This window comes from Cervus canadensis, chromosome 2 (assembly GCF_019320065.1).
Source record: "Cervus canadensis isolate Bull #8, Minnesota chromosome 2, ASM1932006v1, whole genome shotgun sequence".
Taxonomy (NCBI): Eukaryota; Metazoa; Chordata; class Mammalia; order Artiodactyla; family Cervidae; genus Cervus; species Cervus canadensis.
The window spans coordinates 29,125,943-29,150,728 of NC_057387.1; the positions used below are offsets into that span (position 1 = coordinate 29,125,943).

Genomic DNA, 24,786 nt, shown 5'->3' on the forward strand with positions numbered 1-24,786 from the left:
AAGCTGGCATTAAATATTCTATTCTGGTTTTTATTCCAAATATGAAATTAATAATTTGGATGGAATCTAATTACTTAAACTGCTTTTGTTTTTTATTTGCACCAGCGAAACATCTTAACATTTTTGATGACTGGAATAATACAGAATAAACAAGCTGTGTCATTTAGTTTGGCATAAAAAAGAAAATACAACATACAAATGCATTGTTTTTTTTTTTAAACATTTTTGCTAATCTCTTAATATGATTTGTTTTCTTTACTGCTTAAATGCCAGTTTTCCATTAGTATTAAAGAGTCCTTAATAAAGAAAGTATACTATATAAAATGTCATGAACCTAAGATGAGGGAAATGTATTTTCCAGCATGGGGAAGCCAAATGATTATCTTAATGTACAAGTAATTCTTTGATTACTCATGCACTGATTATATATGTTGTATATAAGGAAATGCAAAATACTTTTAATATAATGAAACATAATTAGGACAACAATCTCTATAAAAATAAAAGTGTCTTCCAAAGCATAAAGGACTTAATTCTTTTAAAGAATTAAGTAAAGCACAGATCTTCCAAGTAACATTCAGTAAGCAACAACCATTTATGGTTCAGCGGTTCTTCACCACCACTATACATCAGCATTACCAGGGAATATCTAAAACACTGATGCAGGGGTCTCCTTCAGACCAATCAAAGCAGAATCGCTGGGGTGTGAGACCCAACCACTGGTATTGTGCTAAGGTTCTCCAAGTAGCAATCTAACCTGCAGCCAGTGCTGAGAACCACTGCGCTTCTCCAGAAATCTAATACCCAAAAGGATGCTCTGCTAAGATTCTTTCTTTTCTTTTCCCGCCTTACAATAAACCTGTCAACAAATATTTGACATCTACCATATGCCAGGCACTGCACTAAAAAGCAGAGAATAAAACAGGCACTTAAGGAGTTATACAATGCTTCTTGGAGTTTACAGGATCACCTTAAGATAAAGTCTCAAAAAAAAAAAAAAAAAGATAGTCTCACTGACACCAAAATGTCACTAAACAGTATTCATTATCAAGATGAAATTCCTATAAATCCCTATTTGCACCACAGGAAGGTAGGATAGAAGGGGCAGAAGAAGGGATGGATGCTTTTCTATTTAATTCACCTCTGTTTTGCTTATTTCTTTTAATAAGAATATATGCCCTTTTATAATTTATGCATGTTTTCTAAAATTAGATTTTAAAAGTGAAGTCTTAGAAAAACACAGCAAGACATATTAGTAGACTGTTGGATAGCTCCTTGGATATCTCACTGGAGAACAGAGTCAGGATACAGGTTTAGGTAGGGAGTCTGTGGGATTCCCAGGTGGTGGTAGTGGTAAAGAAGCTGTCTGACAATGCAGGAGACCTGGGTTCCATCCCTGGATCGGGGGAAGCTCCCCTAGAGGAGGGCGTGGCAGCCCACTCCAGTCTTCTTGCCTGGAGAATTCCATGGACAGAGGAGTTTGGCGGGCTGCAGTCCATAGTGCTGTAACAAGCTGGACACAACCAAAGCGACTTCACACGCAGGGGAATCTAGCAAGGTAAAATGACCCTAGGTTTCTTACCATTTTTCAGCAGTAACCTTGTCTGTCTGTCTTCATCTCTTAACTACTGTTCCCTTGCCCAGCAAGATCTTGTCAAAAAGACCAAAGGTCAAAGATATACTGAGCACACTACTCTCCTCTTTCCAAGTGGTTCTAACACCTAAAATTAAGTGCCATTCAGGACAAGGGAAGCAGTGGAGGCAAGTTAATAATAAGAGAATCAAATTATACAAAGAAAAGCAATTAAACCAATATGATTTTCCCCTACCAAATTAACAAAAAATAATTTAGATGATGATAATCAATGCTAGGGAAAGTGTGATGAGAAAGGCACTCTCAGTGTCAAAAGGAGTTTATGGTAAATCAAAACAGCAAGGAGAGACAGGAAAGCTTTAAGTGAACAATACAAAGAAATAGAAGAAAACAATTAGAGATCTACTAAAGATCTCTTTAAGAAAACTGGAGATACCAAGGGAACATTGCATGCAAAAACAGGCACAATAAAGGACAGAAATGGCAAGGACCTAACAGAAGCTAAAGAGATTAAGAAGTGGCAAGAACACACAAAAGAACTATACAAAGGTCTTAATGACCTGGATAATGTGTTCACTCACCTAGAGCCAGACATCCTGGAGTGCAAAGTCAAGTAGACCTTAGGAACCATTACCACAAAGCTAGTGGAGATGTTAGAATTCCAGATGAGCTATTTAAAATCCTAAAAGATGATGCTGTTAAAGTGCTGCACTCAACATGCCAGCAAATTTGGAAAACTAAGCAGCGGCCATAGGGCTGGAAAAGGTCTGTTATCATTCCAATTCCAAAGAAAGGTAATGCCAAAGACAGTTCAAGCTATTCTACAATTATGCTCATTTCACATGCAACCAAGGTAAAGTTCAAAATCCTTCAAGTTAGGCTTCAATATATGTGAATCAAGAACGTCCAAATGTAGAAGTTAGATTTAGAAAAAGCAGAGGAACCAGAGATCAAATTGCACTATTCTTTGGATCATAGAAAAACTAAGGGAATTCAAAAAAAAGCATCTACTTCTGCTTCACTGACTAGGCTAACGTCTTTGACTGTGGATCACAGCAAACTGTGGAAAATTCTTAAAGGGATGAGAATACCAGACTACCTTGCCTGCCTTCTGAGAAATCTGTATGCAGGACAAGAAACAATAGTAAGAACTAGACATGGAACAATGAGCTGGCTCAAAGTTGGGGAAGGAGTATGTTAAGGCTATATATTGTCACCCTCCTTATTTAACTTATACGCAGAGTACATCATGAGAAATGCCAGGATGGATGAAGCTCAAGGTGGAATCAAGATTGCTGGGAGAAATATCAATAACCTCAGACATGCAGATCACAACACCCTAATGGCAGAAAGTAAAGAGAGCCTCTTGATGAAGACGAAAAGGAGAGTGAAAAAGCTGGCTTAAAACTCAACATTCAAAAATCTAAAATCATGGCATCCGGTCCCACCACCTCATGGCAAATAAATGGGGAAAAAATGGAAATAGTGACAGACTTTAATTTCTTGGGCTCCAAAATCACTGTGGATGGTGACTGCAACCATGAAATTGAGATACTTGCTCCTTGGAAGAAAAGCTATGACCAACCAAACCAGCATATTAAAAAGCAGAGACATCACTTTGCCGTCCATATAGTCAAAGCTATGGTTTTTCCAGTAGTCATGTATGGATGTGAGAGTTGAACCGTAATGAAGGCTGAGTGCTGAAGAATTAATACTTTTGAACTGCAGTGCTGTAGAAGACTCTTGAGAGTCCCTTGGACAGCAAGGACATCATACTAGTCAATCCTAAAGAAAATCAACCCTGAATATTCATCAGAAGGACTGAAGCTGAAGCTCCAACACTTTGGCCACCTGATGCAAAGAGCTAACTCACTGGAAAAGACCCTCGTGCTAGGAAAGACTGAGGGCAGAAGAAGGGAACGACAGAGGATGAGATGGTTGAATGGCATCATCAACTCAATGGACAGGAGTATGAGCAAACTTCGGGAGACAATGAAGGAAAGGGTAACCTGGAGTGCTGCAGTCCCTGGGGTCACAGAATCAGACACGACTGAGTATATGAAATCCAATTAATCTAGTCTAGCAGTGGTTCCCAAATACATGATGAAGTTGCCACCAGTCAACAAGAAATGAAAATAAAGTCAAGGTTACAAGTTTTCCATAAAGCTAAATATATTTAATCTACAGAATTGCCCTTAACTCTAAAATCATGTATTTGCTAATTTTTTGATGCTATCATGACCATCAGTTCAGTTCAGATGCTCAGTCGTTTCCGACTCTTTTCAACCCCACGGACTGCAGCACGCCAGGTTTCCCTGTCCATCACCAACTCCTGGAGCTTACTCAAACTCATGTCCGTCGAGTTGCTAATGCCGTCAAACATTCTTATCCTCTGTCGTCCCCTTGTCCTCCTGCCTTCAATCTTTCCCAGCATCAGGGTCAAATGAGTCAGCTCTTTGCATCAGGTAGCCAAAGTACTGGAGTTTCAGCTTCAGCATCAGTCCTTCCAATGAACACCCAGGACTGATTTCCTTTAGGATGGATTGGTTGGATCTCCTTGCAGTTCAAGGGACTCTCAAGAGTCTTCTCTAGCACCACAGTTCAAAAGCACCAATTATTCAGTGCTCAGCTTTATAGTCCAACTCTCACATTCATACATGACTACTAGAAAAACCACAGCTTTGACTAGACAGATCTATGTTGGCAAAGTAACGTCTCTACTTTTTAAAATGCTGTCTAGGTTGATCATTAACTTTTCTTCCAAGGAGCAAGTGTCTTTTAATTTCATGGCTGCAGTCACCATCTGCAGTGATTTTGGAGCCCCAAAAAATAAAGTCTCTTACTGTTCCCATTGTTTCCCCATTTATTTGCCATGAAGTGATGGGACCGGAAGCCATGATCTTAGTTTTCTGAATGTTGAGTTTTAAGCCAACTTTTTCACTCTCCTCTTTCACTTTCATCAAGAGGCTCTTTAGTCCTTCTCTGCTTTCTGCCATAAGGGTGGTGTCATCTGCATATCTGAGGTTATTGATATTTCTTCCGACAATCCTGTTTCCAGCTTGTGCTTTATCCAGCCTGGCATTTCACATGATGTATTCTGCATGTAAGTTAAATAAGCAGGGTGACAATATACAGTCTTGATGTACTCCTTTCCCGATTTGGAACCAGTCTGTTGTTCCATGTCCAGTTCTAACTGTTGCTGCTTGACTTGCATATACATTTCTCAGGAGGCAGGTCAGGTGATCTGGTATGCCCATCTCTTTCAGAATTTTCCACAGTTGTTGTGATCCACACAGTGAAAGGCTTTGGCGTAGTCAATAAAACAGAAGTAGATGTTTTTCTGGAACTCTCTTGCTTTTTCAATGATCCAGCAGATGTTGGCAATTTGATCTCCGATCCCTCTGCCTTTTCGCAATCCAGCTTGAACATCTGGAAGCTCATGGTTCACATAATGTTGAAGCCTGGCTTGGAGAATTTTGAGCATTACTTTGCTAGCATGTGAAAGGAGTGCAATTGTGCAGTAGTTTGAACGTTCTTTGGCATTATCTTTCTTTGGGATTGGAATGAAAATTGACCTTTTCCAGTCCTGTGGCCACTGTTGCGTCTTTCAAATTTTCTGGCATATTGATTGAAGCACTTTCACAGCATCATCTTTTAGGATTTGAAATAGCACAACTGGAATTCCATCACCTCCACTAGCTTTGTTCGTAGTGATGCTTCTTAAGGCCCACATGACTCTGCATTCCAGGATCTGGCTCTAAGTGAGTGATCACACCATCATGGTTATCTGAGGCATGAAGATCTTTTTGTATAGCTCTTCTGTGTATTCTTGCCACCTCTTCTTAATATCTTCTTCTTCTGTTAGGTCCATACCATTTTGTGGCGTAAGATGGTGGAGTAGAAGGATCTGTGCTCATCTTCTGCAAGAACTCCAAAACTACAACTCACTACTGAACCACCATCAACTGAAGAATGCTGGATCCCACCAAAAAAGATACCCCGTGTCCAAGGGCAAAGGAGAAGCCCCAGCAAAATGGTAGCAGGGGCGAAATCATGTTTAGAATCAAACCCCATACCCACCAGAGACACTCAGAGGGCTCAAACAAACCTTGGACACACCAGGACCCAGAGACCCCGCAGAGACTGAGGCAGAACTGTGTCTGAGTGTCTCCTGTGAAGTTACCGGTCAGCAGCAGCCTGCCGCAGGGGCAGGAGCTCTGGGTGCAGCAGACCTGGGTATGGCATAAGCCCTCTTGGAGGAGGTCACCATCAACCCCACCACAGAGCCGCCAGAACTTACACAGGACTGGGGAAACAGGCTCTTGGAGGGCCAAACTATGGTGGAGGGAACACAGCCCCGCCCATCAACAGAAACTTGGATTAAACATTTACTGAGCATAGCCCTGCCCATCAAAACAAGACCCAGTTTCCCTCTCAGCCAGTCTCTCCCATCAGGAAGCTTCCATAAGCCTCTTATCCTTATTCATCAGGGGGCAGACAGAATGAAAACCAGAGTCACAGAAAACTAACCAAACTGATCACATGGACCACAGTCTTGTCTAATTCAATGAAACTAGGAGCCATGCCATGTAGGGCCACCCAAGACAGATGGGACATGGTAGAGTTCTGACAAAACGTGGTCCACTGGAGAAGGGAATGGCAGACCACTTCAGTATTCTTGCCTTGCGAACCCCATCAACAGCATGAAAAGGCAAAAAGAAAGGACCCTGAAAGATGAACTCTCCACGTCGGTAGGTGCCCAAAATACTACTGGAGATCAGTGGAGAAATAACTCCAAAAAGAATGAAGAAACTGAGCCAAAGCAAAAACACCACCCAGATGTGGATGTGACTGGTGCTGGACTTAAAGTCCGATGCTGTAAAGAGAAATACTGCATAGGAACCTGGAATGTTAGGTCCGTGAATCAAGGTAAGTTGGAAGTGGTCAAACAGGAGATGGCAAGCATGAACATTGACATTTTAGGGAATCAGTGAGTTAAAATGGACTGGAATGGGTGAATTTAACTCAGATGACCATTATATCTACTATACTGTGGGCAAGAATTCCTTAGAAGAAATGGAGTAATCATCATAGTAAACAAGAGTCCAAAATGCAGTACTTGGATGCAATCCCAAAAATGACAGAATGATCTCTGTTCGTTTCCAAGGCAAACCATTCAATATCAAAGTAATCATGACCATAAAAACAGATAAATGCTGGAAAAGAGGGGTTCTAATGCCCTTACTTGAAACAAATGGAAAATTGACTAATACACCTGGTCCCTCAATCTCTGTGTATGGGGGGTGGTAGGGGTGTAAAATCAGAACAATGTGATACAGACCTCTGCACTTATGAAGAATCCGGCGAGTTTTTAAATAACCAAATAAAATTTAGAAGTTTCTGACAGACAGAAGCAAAGACAGTATCTAGGGAATTCCCTGGCGATCCAGTGATTAGGACTCAGTGCTTTCACTTAGGGGCCTGGCTTCTATCCCTGGTCGGGGAACTAAGATCCTGCAAACTGAGTAACATGACCAAAAAACACCCAGTACCTGTAACTGGTACAACCACTATGGAGAAAAGAATGGAGATTCCTTAAAAAACTGAAACTAGAACTATCATATGATCCAGCAATCCCACTCCTGGGCATATATCCAGAGAAAACCACAGTTTGAAAACATACATGCATCCCAATGTTCACTGCAGCACTTTTTACAACCACCCAGATGCAAAAGCAACTTAAATGTCCACTGACAGAGGCATGGATAAAGACAATGTAGTACATATACACTGTGGAATATTATTCAGCCACAAAAAGGAATGAAATAATGCCATTTGCAGCAACATGGATGGACCTAGACATTATCATACTAAGTGAAGTAAATCAGATAGAGAAAGGCAAATATCACATACTGCTTATATGTGGAATCGAAAAAAGAAAAAAGTACAAATGAACTTATTTACAAAACAGAAAGAATCACAGACTCTGAAAGCAAACTTATGGTTACCAAGGGGAAACGTGGGCGGGAAGGACCAATCAGGAGTCTGGAATCAACAAATACACACTACACATAAAATAATCGACAAGGACCTACTGTACAGCACAGGGAACCCTACTCAGTATTCTGCAATAACCTACATGCAAAAAGAACCTGAAAAAGAATAGATACGTGTGTATATATATATATACAACGAATCCTTTTGCGGTGCACCTGAAACTAACACAACACTGTAAATCAACTATTAGAAAAAAATTTTTAAAGACAGTATCTAATAATAAAGTTTCTGTCCAGGAAAAAAATTTTATCTTTACTCACACACACAATGCTCCTGATGCCAGATATTTTGGGGCTTCTCCCCCCCACACGAACCAATTCTCCAACACCCACTGGATATCCTGCGATTCAATTCTGACACTAACCAGAGTTAGTGCAGATCCCATAAAGTAAGGGTTTGGTCCCACGAGACTGCCCCCATCCCCACTTCAGACACCAATTACAAATAGAAGGTCCCCCATGTTACCCACAACTTCTGTTTGACTTGACTACAAACTGGAGATTTCCATGACCCCCTCCTTGGATTCAAACACCTGCTAGAACAGTTCACAGAACTCAGGAAAACACTTATGTTTACTAGTCTACTATATAACAAGAAAATATGATAAAGGACGCAGATAAACAGCCAGATGAAGATACACACGGGGAGATCCAGAAGGGTCCAGTGCAGGAGCTTCGGTCTCCGTGGGGCTGGGATGAACCCCCCCACAGCATACCTACCAGCAGGTGTGTTCATCAACTCAGAAGCTCTTTCAACTCCATACTTTCAGGATTTTTACAGAGGATTCATCACACAGGCATGATCAAGTACTACCTCAATCTCTACCCCCTCTCCTCCTTCAGGAGGATGGAGGGGGCAGGGGAATGCAGGTGAAAAGTTCCAAGCTTCTAACCACAGCTTCGTCCTTCTGGTGACCAACCCCCATCCTGAAGCTATCTGGAGCCTACCAACCGTCACCTCATTAGGTCAAAAGACACTCCCATCACCCAGGAAATCCCGAGAGATGTAGGAGCTCTGTGTCAGGAATCAGGGTCAAAACACAAATATTAGACCAGTAGACATTTCAAATACTCTTTTCACTTTGGAAATCACAGGGGTTTCAGGAGCTCTGTGCCAGGAACCAGGAGCAGAGATCAATTCACGTATTTTCTGTTATTTCACAGCCCACATTCTTGGTCTCTGGCCAACCCCCCTTACAGCAAAATGACACACAACTCAAAAAAGACACTGGCACATTGTTAGAATCCCATTCAGTCATTAATAACTGGACCATCCGTCATCATATGATATGAAAAATAATTTCCACTTGGGTTTGCAGGCTTCCAATTAAACTTGTCAGGGTCCAAATGCAGGTATGGTCTAGGCAAACATATGATTTCATTCTTTAAGTTGTCTGGTGTAACTGAACTAAGATATGATATTATCTACTACTCTGAGCCCTTCTGAGGTGTTAATATTGGATTTCCCTCACTATAACAACCCATTTATTTGTTTCTTTATCTTCAGCTCTTCCAACCCAAACTCTTCCAACTTTAGAAGGAACATCAGGTTCAGCCACTGTGCTGATCTAGATAGCAAACAGCAATACTAGTTTAGCAAGTTCCCCCTCTTCAAGCCACTCATTCATTTAGGGTAAGGTTACAAACGTATAGAACTACTGGGCTATTTCTACCACCAGGCAATATAGAGACATTCACTGTTGACCTCAATTTTGCAAGATGGAATGAAAGCACAACACACCCCACCAGACACTTGGGAACCTTGGCCCCAAATCTAAAATTAGAGTTAGTTTCCTGCTTAAGAACCATCCATTTCCAGCACTTGTATTTGCAGCCCTGGCCCTGGTAACCACTGCATCAAGCAGGTGAAAAAAGCTGATACGACATGGGGAAGAAAGACAAAAGTGTGGTTACGACACCAGCATTCTCCTCGCATAGTCGTTCCACACCCTCTTCCCCAGACTCACCAAGAGAGCTCCTTTAACACACCCCATGCTGTGAGTACACTGTGATGGTATATAATAAGCCAGCCTTTCACATCTGTATCTCCCCCATCTTAGATAACCAATGTTTTAATTGCCCATTCCAGTTCTCCATCAAACTAGCACCCTGCGGAGGCTCTCTCTCTGCCCACTGTTGGGACATTATGGGCTATAAAGTATATTCTTTGGTCTGAAGAGATGATGGTCGACCATCCAAATTGGTACAATTACCTTCTCTTCTGGTTCTTTTAAAGCACTCTTGAACACTGGCATCTACCATCAAGTAAGCAAAGCCTGGTCCAGAGTCAGTGTCTACTCTATCGGGACTCATTTGTAGCCCCTCAGGCCCACCAGCACCAGGCTCACTTACCAGCTATGTTCAAGCCTTTCCACCAGAGCAATCTGACATAACCATCTGCTGCCTTTGTCTCTTTTGCTTGAAGACAGAACATTATTCTGTCAACAATTACTGTCACTTTGTGCCTCAGGGGTACAAGAGAATTATGTCTATAGATTCAGACTATCTCTGCATTCCCGCAGTGTCCCCAGATCCACTCATTCAGGCACCACCTCAAGAAATCACACGGGCATATTTGCTTATTGATCCTAATCACCTTCTGAACCTAGAAGTGGCTTCTCCTAGTGGGCATCAAGAAAGTCCTACTTTAATGCACCCTTCAAATTCCCACAGTAATTCCCACAGGGCTCTGTCCCTTAAGGGCATCCCTTAAACAGGCCAGGTTTTCACTACTCTTCTGCCTGACCATATGGCCTGGCCACAGGCCACTGCCCATGAGTCAAACTCAAACAGGGGTTTTTACCACTGTTAAATTCTTACTCTAAGAAAGAGGACTCCAGGAAAACAGCATGCAATTCAACCCACTGAGCTAATGTCCTTACCTTCTTCAATCAGTGGTGGCCTTCCAAATAGGATGCTGTCCATTCACCTTGCAACTGTCATTCACAAACTAAGTAACTCTTTGCTGGTCAGTTATAGGACACTGCTAGGTGACAACAGAACCCAGCAGCTGCTCACAGTTCCAGAGCCAGTCCTGGGGGGAAAGAGGCTCCCTGCTCTTCAGGATCCCCTCCTCACACGCCCCAGGCAGTACGATTCTGTGTAAACCATTTCCACTTTACTACTCTTCTGGGCACTGCCCTCCCCCAGAGTGTTTATCAGACATTATGCAAGACATCACAAGTATTTCACATTTCAAGATTACTTTATGAGTTTTAGTCATAGTGGCAGTTTCAATTAATGTGCAATAGCAAGCCAATAACTACCCTTCAACTGGGAATTCTGCAGTCTAAAGTCCTAGAAGTTGCTGCTGGGAGGCATTCGGGTACACACAGGGCTATCACACAGAGAATTTGTTCATACCAACACTCCAACTTCTACCCTATATTGTGTGGGCTTGGTCCATCTCATTGGACCACTTAGCAGGTCCAATTAATATTGCTTGAAGGGTAGATTTACATGCCTTCTGTTTTACGATACTATGTGGTAGAGGAAACATTCCCTGATCAGATACAATGTCCATCCTCATTATGTAATCAGGTAAAAGTCTGATCAAACATATCAATCTCCTACAAACTTTCACCTTACATTCTTAACTGTAGACTCCACTAGGGCTGATATTAACAGGTTTTTATTTTACAATACTAAGTAAGGGAAGCAATCCCCATCCAGATATAACACCCATTCCCATAAAATATTCAGATAAAGGAGATACGGCTTTTTTACATAAAGCCTGTTTAAACATTCCTACTTTCATAATTCTATCAACTCTTATACTTTTATGTTCTCAGCTGCATCAGGTTTCACAAATGGTTTTGGTACCACAGGGCAAGATGCTCTCCTATCAAAAAATCCTGGGAAATTCTCTGCTTTCTGACCATTATCCACTCTACTGCAAAAGGTTTCAGGGTACTCCCACCATAGGCTAAGCCAAGGGACCCTGGTCCTCTTTGTCAATTTTTTTTTCATCCATGACACAAGGCATGCGGGATACTAGTTCCCCGACCCGGGATCAAACCTATACTCCTTGCAGTGGAAGTGGGAAGTGTGGCATCCCAACCACTGGACTGCCACAGAAGTCCCCCTTTGGGTCAATTTTTATCCCATTTAATCTGCCTAACCAATGACCAAAGCATTTGCTGGTCATGTTTCTCACTGCACTCTCAGTCTTTGGACTTTTAGACTTCTTCAACCTAAACAGCAGATTCAAGGCCCTTTACTCTTCGGGGATCAGAACGAGGTCCCTTCAGCCTGCCCAGCCTTGGATAGTGCAGTATTAAAGCCTTTGTTTCAACCCAATTAAAGTCCGTTTTATTCATCCCATTTCTTAAAAGTCATCTAAAGCCTTCCATTCTCCATTCTGCTTTCCATGGGTTGGATCCCATGATTCTTCCCTATTTCCTTTGTTTTGCTAAAAATATTTGCTTTATTCCCCACATTTCTAAAACCTGTTTTAAAATGTTTGCCTTAAAATAAACAGATGGACCTTTAATCCATTTTGAGTTTATTTTTGTGTATGGTGTTAGAAAGTGTTCTAGTTTCATTCTTTTACAAGTGACCAGTTTTTCCAGCACCAATTGTTAAAGAGGTTGTCTTTTTTCCATTGTATTAAAGATCTAAATGCAAGACCAGAAACTATAAAACTCCTAGAGGAGAACATGAGCAAAACACTCTCCAACATAAATCACGGCAGGATCCTCTATGACCCACCTCCCAGAATATTGGAAATGAAAGCAAAAATAAACAAATGGGATCTAATGAAACTTAAAAGCTTTTGCACAACAAAGGAAACTATAAGCAAGGTGAAAAGACAGCCCTCAGAATGAGAGAAAATATTAGCAAACGAAGCAACAAAGGATTAATCTCAAAAATATACAAGCAACTCCTGCAGCTCAATTCCAGAAAAATAAATGACCCAATCAAAAAATGGGCCAAAGAACTAAACAGACATTTCTCCAAAGAAGACATACAGATGGCTAACAAACACATGAAAAGATGCTCAACGTCACTCATTATCAGAGAAATGCAAATCAAAACCACAATGAGGTACCATTACACGCCAGTCAGGATGGCTGCTATCCAAAAGTCTACAAGCAATAAATGCTGGAGAGGGTGTGGAGAAAAGGGAACCCTCTTACACTGTTGGTGGGAATGCAAACTAGTACAGCCGCTATGGAGAACAGTGTGGAGATTTCTTAAAAAACTGGAAATAGAACTGCCATATGACCCAGCAATCCCACTTCTGGGCATACACACTGAGGAAACCAGATCTGAAAGAGACACGTGCACCCCAATGTTCATCGCAGCACTGTTTATAATAGCCAGGACAGGGAAGCAACCTAGATGCCCCATCAGCAGACGAATGGATAAGGAAGCTGTGGTACATATACACCATGGAATATTACTCAGCCATTAAAAAGAATTCATTTGAATCAGTTCTAATGAGATGGATGAAACTGGAGCCCATTATACAGAGTGAAGTAAGCCAGAAAGATAAACACCAATACAGTATACTAACACATATATATGGAATTTTAGAAAGATGGTAACGATAACCCTATATGCAAGACAGAAAAAGAGACACAGATGTATAGAACAGACCTTTGGACTGTATGGAGAAGGCGAGGGTGGGATGATCTGAGAGAACAGCATCGAAACACGTATATTATCAAGTGTGAAACAGATCGCCAGTCCAAGCTGGATGCATGAGACAAGCACTTGGGGCTGGTGCACTGGGGTGACCCAGAGGGATGGGATGGGGAGGGAGGTGGGAGGGGGGTTCAGGATTGGGAACACATGTAAATCCATGGCTGATTCATGTCAATGTATGGCAAAAACCACTACAATACTGTAAAGTAATTAGCCTCCAACTAATAAAAATAAATGGAAAAAAAAAAAAAAGTTTGCCTTGCTAAGATCAGTTCCTTGACTCTCTCCTTTGCCTTTCCTCATTATTACTAACCTAATGTTTTTATTGGCATCTATGTAAGATCCCTTGTAGCTCAGTCTGTAAAGAAATTTGCTTGAAGTGCAGGAGACCTGGGTTCAATCCCTGGGTTGGGAAGATCCCACGGAGAAGGAAATGGCAACCCACTCCAGGACTGTTGCCTGGAAAATCGTTGCCTGGTGGGCTGCAGTCTATGGGGTCGGAAAGAGTCAGGCACAACTGGGCAACTAACACTTACTTATGTAAGATCCAGAGGGCAAGCTGAAGCAGCAAATGCAAAAGCCTTCCACATCTGTCCCTTGGCTTTGCAGCAGTAAGGTTATATGGGGTGCCCATATAAGAGTTCCCCCTCAACCACAGCAGTTACCATGGACTGGGTAACAAACATATTCAGCAGGTGACTATCTCAATTATCAGAAAGGTAAACCCACGGGGCTTACATATGAAACACACTGTTTGCTTTCCCTTGATATTTATTGGAGGAGGTGGGCAGTCCTCTTCTTCAGGGATAGGGAGACCTTACAGTGGCTTCTGTCCAATCCATTAGGCTTGCTATTCCCTCAGGAACAAACTGCTTTGTGTCTGAATCACATATGGCCATCAGTGATTGTTTCATGGTAAGCTGTGGGTCTTTCATCAACTCAAACATGCTTTTCCCCATTGTAGCATCTAAAACCAGATACTGCTACTAAATTAATTACTCCACAATCCATTTTAATAAAGGTTCTTCAGGGTATTCCTTGGTCTTCAGTAAGCTGGTATTACTGATCCACAAAAGCAAACATCTTCTTCACACTATATCCCCTGATTTCAGTAGTTTCTTGGTTTTCCTCTCCTCCCACCCTGACTACATTCTTGGTCTAAGAGGTACTTTCTGCTATCCTTGCATAATTTTTTCCTTGGTGGGCAGCTTTGAGGCCAATGACCAAAGCTCTGACTTAGTGAAATCTGACCTTGGTCCAACATTAAGGTCTGACTCAGGACTCACTTTTAATTTCAATTTTAGCTCTTACTCATTATATTACAAAGAAAAGGCAATGGCGACCCACTCCAGTACTCTTGCATGGAAAATCCCATGGATGGAGGAGCCTGGTAGGCTGCAGTCTATGGGGTCTCGAAGAGTTGGACACGACTGAACAACTTCACTTTCACTTTTCACTTTCATACATTGGAGAAGGAAATGGCAACCCACTCCAGTGTTCTTGCCTGGAGAATCCCAGGGACAGAGGAGCCTTGTAGGCTACCATCTATGGGGTCACACAGAGTCGAACACGACTGAACTGACTTGGCAGCAGCAGCATTGTATTACATTATTTCAATGTCAGCTATTATTATTTGGTTATCACAATAACCAAGAGATTAAACATTTCACCTTCTTGTTAGTTTCCATTTCCTTATGCATCCAGTGGACCAACATGCTGGGAATTTGATTCATCTCTAAATTCCATTGGTAACTTTCACCGTTAGTAACTGAGAGCAGCAAAGCTGCTGCTCCATACCATGGGTGACCACATGCTCTCCCAGGAATCAAAGGCTCTGCATCCCCTGCCTTTTATCCTTTGTCTTCCCAAACCATGTTTCTATGAGTCAGGTCCATTCTAGCAAGTCTCACTCCTGTGATACCAAATGTCCAGGAAAAACTCCCTGTGCTAAAAGAAAAAATAATCAATGACACTCATTAGTACCTGGTAAGAAAGACTTTATTCAAGGTGATGCAGGTTATCTCTATGAGTACACGGACTAAAATGATGGAATTCTGCAGTGGGGGAAGAAATTGAGCTCAACTCCAAATACTGCATGTGCTAATACAGATTCACAGCCACGAAGCAGGGTGGACAGACAAGGTCAATGGATGGAAAACTGGAAACAAGGGGAAGGGGGGTTCTGGCTAAATAGACCTAAGTGGATTCTTGCTGAAAACAATCCATGGTGATCAGACATCACCTGAGAGATGGCAGAAGATGAGAAACCAGATCACAGATCAAGGGTGATCAGATATCAAGGGTTTATTGCTAAACTGACTTAGCAAGATTCTTGCTAAAACTGCATTTTACAAAGAAGTATACAGATGAGCCTAGAAGAAGGTGGTTCAGGAGTCCGATTAAAATTTAGTCAAAGAATCTTTGTCAGGCCCCTTTCTGTTCAAGGAGAGGAGAAACATACGTCTATTTTCTCAGTCAGTGGTCTTTTGCTCATTAAGGACCAGGGTAAACCTTCTGTGGAGACTTGGTGTTAGTGGATATTTGCTCAATGGTGCCAGCAGTCAAGCATTTAATAATGGCAGTTTCTATGAAAAATAAAAGAGAAACCAAAATTAATAACTAGAGACCCAGCTTCTCAATCCAGACGCAGCCAGTTGGGATTCCTAGATTTTGACCTTGAAGCATCTTTTAATGGTAGAGTGAGGATGGCAGTGGTCACCTGAAGAAGTCTCCTGGTTTGCAGTTTCAGTGTCTCTGGTGAAGGCACCAACTGTTCAGGGGGCACACAGGTTGCCCATATACAAGGTGTTGTGGTCTTTTTTTTTAGGCTTATACCAAGTCATCTAGCTTCATCTTGCAGAATTTCAGGAAAAGGGCAACTTTAGTTCTCAGGGATGCCACGTCAGGAGGGTGGGAAAAAAACTAGAAACATCAGTTTGGAGCATCACAGCCAGACATCAGAGGAAACTAGAACTGAGAATGTGGTAAGGACTGGCCAATGTGCAAGACAGAATTCACAAGACTGCTGTACAGTTTTTTGGGGTTTTTTTTCCTATTTTTTTTTCCATTTATTTTTATTAGGTGGAGGCTAATTACTTGACAATATTGTAGTGGTTTTTGCCATACATTGACATGAATCAGCCATGGATTTACATGTGTTCCCCATCCCGATCCCCGCTCCCTGCACTACAGTTTTATACTAAAACAAAAAACATTCTCTCTACAGTCAACCTTTTAATTCTTGCTTGCAAATTCTGATCTCATTAGATTGGTCCTGATTATTTACATAAGTGCAGCAAGAATAGTGACTGACCATATAAGTAGGCTCTTTTTGAGTTGGTTCTACTGAAACTTACCAAAAGGAAACTCAGATTAGGCTTTTAAATGCCTCTTGAGGCTAGGAGGACAGCTCAGGAAGTAGCCACCAGACTTCATCTCCCACTCCTAAAGATTCAGGTGAATTTTGCTTTTCTTGGGGTCCCCAAGATATCCTAAGGGTCCTGAGCCAGCCCAGAAGCGACTTTCCTTACTCACCTATGAGGTTGCGAACCTCATCAGCCAGATACCAGGCCAGTTTTCCCAAGAACACTGGTCCATGAACTCAACCTTGGTAGCTTAAACCAGATTCCATACACAGTTCACTCTTAAATATAACATTTCAATCAAAGCCATAGTAATATATCAATCATTTACAAGTTGGATCCTGTTACAAGAGCATATTATTGAACTTATTCAAATTACTACACTGTCATGAAAATAAGAATACTAGCTGAAAGTTTCTGAATTCTGGAGGAACCAAGTAGGGAGAAAAAGTAATTGTTTCTTCTTTGTTCACAAAGGTATTACTGTTGTTAAGCTATACATAACACAACAGAAAAGAAAAAGGTTATTTAAATCTGAAGAAAAAAACATTAAAGAACCAGCATTGCTTCAAATAAAGAGTGATAAAAAATTATAACCATTCTCATTAGTTTATCAGTCTGATGTAATTAATTATTATTCTAATTGGTCTTGGGTTAACCGTTTTATCAATTCATCAGCTTCATTACTTCTGGAAATTCTCAGTCTTGTGGCATGGCCTTCCTGATGCCATCATGGAGCATTCTTGCCTGTGGCTGACTGTTTATACTTTCAGAGAAGGAGAGTAAAACAACAACTTATTCATGAATGAAAAAAGACTTAAAATGGCTATGATTAAAGTTCTGATGAAAGTTCATTTGATAAGGAAAATTAGTTACCTCTGTGGCACATAATACTTCCACATAATAACCAGACAGCAAGGCTATTTCATATCTCTATGAACTCCATAACTTTTCTGAAACACCTATATTAGTAACTTATATCCATACATGTATAACCTAAGGTTTGTCCTCATTTATTTCCTATGCTTCTCATGTAATTTAAAATATCAAATAAACCTAATTAGTTTAACATATCCTTTTATAAGGTGAGAGACATATCCTTTTGAGATTTTCCAGGGACACTCTGGAAAGTCTCAAAGTTAGTTTGAAATCAAACAGATTCCATTCAGAATTTGATTTTGTGAGGTCAAAAACATCAAAAAGTTTTAAAAACCTGACTAAGATCACAGGTCATTGTGAAACAATACTCAGTTATCCATTTAAACAAAGCGGAAAAAGATTTCAAAGGCAAATACAGAAAGTCACAGTTGCTTTAAAAAAAATAGCTCTTCTAATAAGAGAAAACTCAGTTTTTTAAAGTAATCAAAGATCTGAAAAAAAAACAACATGAAATACAGGAAATTAGTTTGATAAGATACAAAATCTTTGTCTCCTAGACAGATTACTTAGAAGGCAAAGGCACAGGAAGGACTTCGCTGGTGGGCCAATGGTTAGGAATCCACTTGCAGGGGACAAGCATTCTATTCCTGGTCCCGGAAGATCCCACATGCCACTGGGCAACTAAGCCCATGCACCACAACTACTGAGATCTTAAAAGGAGTGGATCAATGATCCAATAAAACTCTAGGATTCCAGTTTTGCATCAGGAATACTTATGCAACTGCTCGTTTATCTCTAAGCTAATTTGAACAGAACTGGATTTTATAAATTAATTTGGTAATATCATCTAGAAATAGAAAAATTCACATCTATCTACAACATATATACAGACCCACATAAACATACACACAGATTCTAACAGATCTCAGGTTTCACTGGAAAATTTTAGTCCTAAGTTAGTAAACACAGAAATATAAACTCACTGGTTTATATAAAATAATAACCTCTTGTATTTTCACTGTATTTTTATGTGAGTTGTGTTTATGGCAAATGAGACAAGTTAAGGTTATCTGTTTACCAATTTTGTACAGACCACCTTCCCTTGCCCTGATAGGTAATCATATGGAGACTATGGACCAAATTTTTTAGGTGTTGACCGAGGAGATATAAAGAGACTTATCTGGATGTCTCCAAAGCCCATTCAACTGGTGAAAACATCCAGTGTATTTCCAATCAGGCTTTTTCTTTTTCAGTTGTTTTTGGGGGTCCCTAAGTTCCTTAATAGACTCCAGTGGAGAGCAGGTGGTCCAAAGTTCAAGTGACTATAAAGATGGAGGTGGAAAAAGGTTTGGCAGGGTGGACATAGGGATGAAGGATGAAGGGATTTTGAGGGAGACATATCCCAGGTGGCGTTAGTGGTAAAGAACCTGCCTGCCAATGCAGGAGATGTAAGAGACATGACATGGGTTCAATCTCTGGGTGAGGAAGATCCTCTGGAGAAGGGAATGGCAATCCACTCTAGTATTCCTGTCTGGAGAATCCCACGGACAGAGGAGCCTGGCAGGCTACAGTCTGTGGGGTTGCAAAGAGTTGGACACAACTGAAGTGACTTAGCACGCACACATGCATCATAGGATTCAAGGGAACTGGAAGGAAGACTGAAGGCGGTGAGAAAGCAAAGGAGGAGCAGAGCAAAGAGAAAGGAGAGGTCTTAGAGGAGCCAGTGTAGAAACATCTCAAGTTTCCCAAAGAAGTCTGTGAAATTCCCTATTATCCTCAATAAAAGCATGCCAATAAGAATGGAGGCAGACAGAGTCAGCAGGGATTCAAGAAGAGGGTTTGAGCCATCTGATAAGTTCTCATGGAAGAAGTAGGACCCGAGAGAGAGAGGCCTCACAGACAGCCAGGAAGAAAGATTTCCAGCGTAAGGGGTCAAGGAATAATCCCCACTCAGGAAAAACAGAGCCAGGAAGAAGAAATTTCCAGGCCAGTAAGTACGCCTCAAACAAAGAAGCCTAGGACTCTAACTGAGCTTTCTTACAAACACGGAACCTGGGACTCTAACCCAGCCTGTGTTTATCTAGGACTCTATCCCATTTTCTGCAGCATACAGTTAACCTCTGAACAAGATGAAGGTTAGGGGCACCGACCATCTGCAAAGTTAAAAATCCACAGGTAACTTGTAACTGCCTTCCAAACATGAGGTTTCTCTGTATTCAAGGTTCTGCATCTATGGATTCACCCAACCATGGACCATGTAGTACTGCAGTATTTATTTACAGTTCAAACCCACGCTGTTCAAGGTCAACTGTACTCAGACTCTTAAACATCTAAATCTGTCCTTACCAGCTTCCACGGATGTTTGTCCGGTGCAATGGTTCAGGAGTCGGACTCACCAATGGATCCCCGATCAATCAGTCAGGAGTGAAGATAACGACTTCAAAGGTATGCACTTACGGTCCTGGGTGAGAGGTCCGGGGGTCCAGTGATGAATCTGACCCTATCCCGAGTTGTGGCACCACAAACTGTTAAAAGGAAAAAAATATTCAATGATATTTGTTACAGCATGGTAAGGAAGACTTTTGGGGATGAGGCTTTCTCCATAAAGGAACCGCTGCAAAGAAGTTTTGAAGTTTGGGAAAAGAGATTGGGCTTAACTCTGAATAATACTCCATGAATAAGAGGAAACTCACAGCTAAGGAGCCAAGTAGGGTTGGCGAATGGAAAATTACTAAGAGTAAACATCAGGGAAAGGGGATTTTTAACTCAAGAGACCCAACAGGATTCTTGCTGAAGACAGGTCAGGGTAATCAAATATCATCTGGGGGGTGCTATAGGTGGAGGAATCGGATCAGATACTGAGGATGGGGGATTCCCACTACACTGACTCAGTAGAGATACTGCTAAAACTGCATTTTACAAGAATGTGCAGAGAGGGTCCAGGATAAGGTTCAGGAGCCTGACTAAAGTTTGGTCAAGCAAAAAATTTTTGTCACTGGTGTTTTCTTTTACTCATACATACAATACTTCTGACACCAGATGTGTGCCTTTCCCCCCCCCAACACCAACCAATTCTCCTTCACCAGCTGGCTATCCTGCAATTCAATTCAATTCTGACACTAACGGGCATTAGTGTAGACCTCACTGCTTAAGGGCTCAGTCCCACAAGACAGCCTCCCACTTCAGACACCAATCACAAGTCCCCACGTTGCCTGCAACTTCTGTCAACTTGGTATAAATTGGAGGTTCCCAAGACCCACCTCCTTGGATTCAACCACCTGCTAAAGCAGCTCACAGAACTCAGAAAAACACTTACTCACATTTACTGGCTTACTATGTAATAAAAAATACGATAAAGGACACAGATGAAGAGCCAGATGAAGACATACAGAGGGTGAGATCCAGAAGGGTCCAGTGCAGGAGCTTCTGTCTCCATGGAGTTGGGATGCACCACCCTCACAGCATACCGCGCAGCAGATGTGTTCCCCGACTTAGCAGCTCTCTGAACTCCATACTTTAGGACTTTTATGAAGTCTTCATCACACAGGCATGATCAAATACTACCTCAATCTCTAGCCCCTCTCCTCTTTCAGGAGGATGGGGAGGGGAGACGGGGCTGAAAGTTCCAATCTTCTAATCACGGCTTAGTCTTTCTGGTGACCAGCCCCCATCCTGAAGCCATCCTGGAGCCAACTAAAAGTCACTTCATTTGGTCAAAAGACATTTCTATCACCCAGAAAATGCTAAGAGATGTATGAGTTCTGTGTCAGGAATCAGGGTCAAAGACCAAACACAAAAATGAAAGGCGCTCCTAGTTCTCCTATCACTTTGGAAATTACAAGGGTTTCAGGGGCTCTGGGTCAGTAACTGGAAGCGTTTATATTAAGTCAGTAAATCATGTCCAACTCTTTGTGAACCTATGAACTATAGCCCGCCAGGTCCTCTGTCCATGGGATTTTCATGGCAAAAATACTGGAGTGGTCCTTCCCACCCAGGAATCGAACCTGCATCCCCTGCATTGGCAGGTGGATTCTTTACCAGTAAGCCACCTGGGAAGCCTGTAACTGGGGACAGATACATATTTTAGAACCCAGGATTAATGAATTTTGTCTACCAACTTTCTGATGACTACCACAAGTTACAGCATTTGAATAATCATTAATAACTTAAAGCACTGCATGTGTTTTAAAGATTCAAAAATACATAAACCCACGTGCACTGCTGGTTTCACAGCTGAAAGCAACTGATTTTTTAAAAATGTTGTATTTCTCAGTTTAAAACAGCACAATCCCATCTTTTAATATCATAAGAGTTCTTTTGCTAATGTAAGGTTTCCATCCAGTTACATTTCTTCAAGAGAATTGCTCTCCAAGGCATTTCACTTCAATTGAAAATGTCAATTTCACTAGAGGACACTTAAAATTTTTGAATTTTATTTGGCTTTGGGCAATTTGTCTTCATTACACAAAAATCAAACCTCAACACAAAATAAATGTATCCGACATGAAACTATTTCTAATTATTGTTTATCTACCAATGGATGAGCTTGAAAAGTAGGCCACATTCATTTCAATTACAGCTAAATGAAGTTGTGTTGTTTTTAAACCTGCACCAGATTTAGTTTGTCATAATCAGATAGCTGTTTCAAGAATTTCTTAGGAAAAGGTACTTGTTGCATTACTAAGATACTATACTAGGTTTAATTCAGACTATGCTGCACATTGATATAAATTTTTACCTTTTATCTGTGTCAACAGAATCAGAATTAAAGTTATCACTATCCTAAAACAACAGAAAACACCTTATTACACTGCAGATCTATGCTATGACAACATTTGGTTGTTAACATTAATTTCCTCAAGGAATTTACAAAGTAGCTTTCTTTCCTAACATAACCTATTTGCAAATGTATAAAGGTTTTAACCACTGCAAAGAGAGACATTCTATTTGTATTCCATTTCTTTTTTACTTTTTTAATTAAAAGATAATTGCTTTACAGAATTTTGTTGTTTTCTGTCAAACATCCAACAGCCCCTCATACTTTAGCCACACCTGGATCTATTTTTCACCTCGCACTTTTTATAGAGATGACTCTATTAGAAGTCTGTCAATTAATAAATACATTGTTCAGTTAGTGGCAGGAAAATAACTGTATGTTAGTGGTTAAGAAGCTCCATAATTGCAGCATTTAATACCTACTGTTGTTCCTAATGCCATCAGGCTGACTCAGACTAATGAACTCTTCAGGTGCCACTGTCTAACACAGGCCTGTCAAGATGAGCACTCAGCAGTGGCATCTCCAGAAGAATTCATCCAACATGGTACTTGCTTCTTATACATAAACAAAGAGTACTGATTTTTAGATTATTTGCCACAAGGAAATGCACATCACTTAATTCTGTCACGGATAAGCCTTCTTCTTTACAGTGACTCTTAAAGTAGAAGAAAAATGCTATTTATAAAAATGCTTGTTCAAGGTAGTACTGGATGTAGTAACACATGAAGTTTTAACCCAGTTAAATATGAAAAACAGCACAAAACTAGCCAAAACGTGAACGACAGCCAAAAAACAGTAGATAAGTCTTTATGATAAGGATATAAAACCACATACCCGGGGATCATTCAAGCTGATGCATTGGATGATGCAGCCCAAAGTGGCCGAGGAGCCCCAACCATTCAGAGCCAATGCTGGTGCCCCAGAACCAGTGAGCTCTTAACAACATCCCCGCCCCAACTTCTCCCAGCCCAGGAATCACATACTCGCCGGTCCCAAGAATTTTAACGGTGGTTTTCATACAAGTCTCCAGAACCCTAACACCAGGATTTCAGGCTCCCACCATCCTCCCCAAAAGTTCACAACATTGCAATGGCATTTCCCTTCAGAACTTAGGCTCCCGGCCGCACCCTCCGGCCAAGCATCTCTCTCCTGCCCCTCTGGGAGGGGGAACCCACCCACTCTCCCCCGCTTTTCCTTTGGTCCCCACCCAGCAACTCTACTCACAGGCTGATGGCATCAGGGGGCAGCGAGGTCGCCAGCGCCTTCCAGCTGGGCGCTGGTAGTTTCCTGCGACTGCAGTCCAGCAGCGGGATGCGGCAGGAACAGGGCGCGGGGCAGAGGCCTGCACGGGCGGCTGGCAGCAGGAGCAGCACTGCCTGGGCGAGGAAGAGCAGCCGGGAAAGCAATCTGGACCCACACTCCAGCAGCGGCTCCTCCCGAACGCCTTGGGGCGCCGGCGCCATTTTTCCCTACTCCCCACCGCCCCCCCCCCCGACCTGGACCGAGCCGAGAAGAGCAGCCAGCTAGAAAAAGCAGCTCGGCGGAGACGTCTGGCGGCTGCGCGACCACCCAGAGAAACGGCTGTCGCCTGTACCCTCTAAGGGCAGGAGAGGGGCGGATACAGCGCGGCAGCGGGGGCGGCGGCCGAGGACACAGAACACAGGCCCTGTGGTCAACGCTGCTTCGCCCCGCCCCACGACGCAACGTCTTCACGCACAGGAGCCAACCAATCCGAGGCACAGGACGAGGGGCGTCGGGGCGGGACTCCACGAGGGGAGGTGGTGGAGACAGCGAGCTCCTTAAGGAGGACTTTAAGGTGTCCAGAGTTTAGGGGCGGCCCCTGGGGTTCCACCGCCGTTTCTCCGCTGGGGGGCGCAGTGGCTCCTTAGGAGGGAGTGAGGGCACAAGCGCTGAAGTCCGAAGTCCTGATTTGCGATGTATCCGCTATGGTACTAGAAAAGGATCTTTCATCATCTCTCGGCATCAAGTAAGGAGAATGGCAGAAGAGGTGCCTCCCGAGTGGTAAACACCGAGGGGGTGCGGGAGCTTTCATGAGCCCATTGGACTCCAGAGCCAAGCTTGGGCCTCCTCTGCAAGTCCTGCTGGTCAATGGCTCCTGCAAATGCAAGGCAACTCCCAACAGGAAGCCACATCAGTTGGTGGATTCTTAAGCTCGTCAGAGCAGACACCGTATTTATTCATCTGTGTACCTCCCCCTTCTGTTCTGTCTTGGAGTTCAATAAATGTTGATGGGGCCACACTTGCAATGCATGTGTTTAAGGAAAATACTCCTCTTTCCTCTGATTTGGAGAATGCTGTGGTGTATTTACACTCACTCTCACAGAAGCAAGCAAGACATATAGATAGAGAATGTTGAACTATCAACAAAGAAAAGGCTTAGGTGTGAGGATTTTTTTTTTTTTTTAATTCTAAAGCAGAGGCTGCAGAAAACGTAACAAGAACAATGAA

The 24,786-nt window shown here is 42.1% G+C and overlaps 1 protein-coding gene across 7 annotated transcripts in view; it reads right to left on the reverse strand.

Moving 5' to 3' along the window:
* The window catches only part of LRIG2 (leucine rich repeats and immunoglobulin like domains 2), a 61,127-nt gene extending 37,093 nt beyond the window's left edge, over positions 1-24,034 (reverse strand). For 2 of the 7 annotated variants that reach the window (XM_043460212.1, XM_043460198.1), the window contains exons 1-2: positions 23,542-23,680; positions 19,887-20,065 (exon numbers count right to left, since the gene is read on the reverse strand). Coding sequence is in view for 2 of the 7 variants with exons in the window: in XM_043460194.1 (XP_043316129.1) it covers positions 23,542-23,780 (239 nt within the window). In the remaining 5 variants the exon portion in view is untranslated. Of the gene's footprint in view, positions 1-10,532; positions 12,151-19,886; positions 20,066-22,739; positions 22,872-23,541 lie in introns of those variants that run through there. The other 5 variants (XM_043460209.1, XM_043460201.1, XM_043460194.1 and 2 more) reach the window with 4 other exon arrangements.
* Between the last annotated feature and the right edge of the window lie 752 nt (positions 24,035-24,786).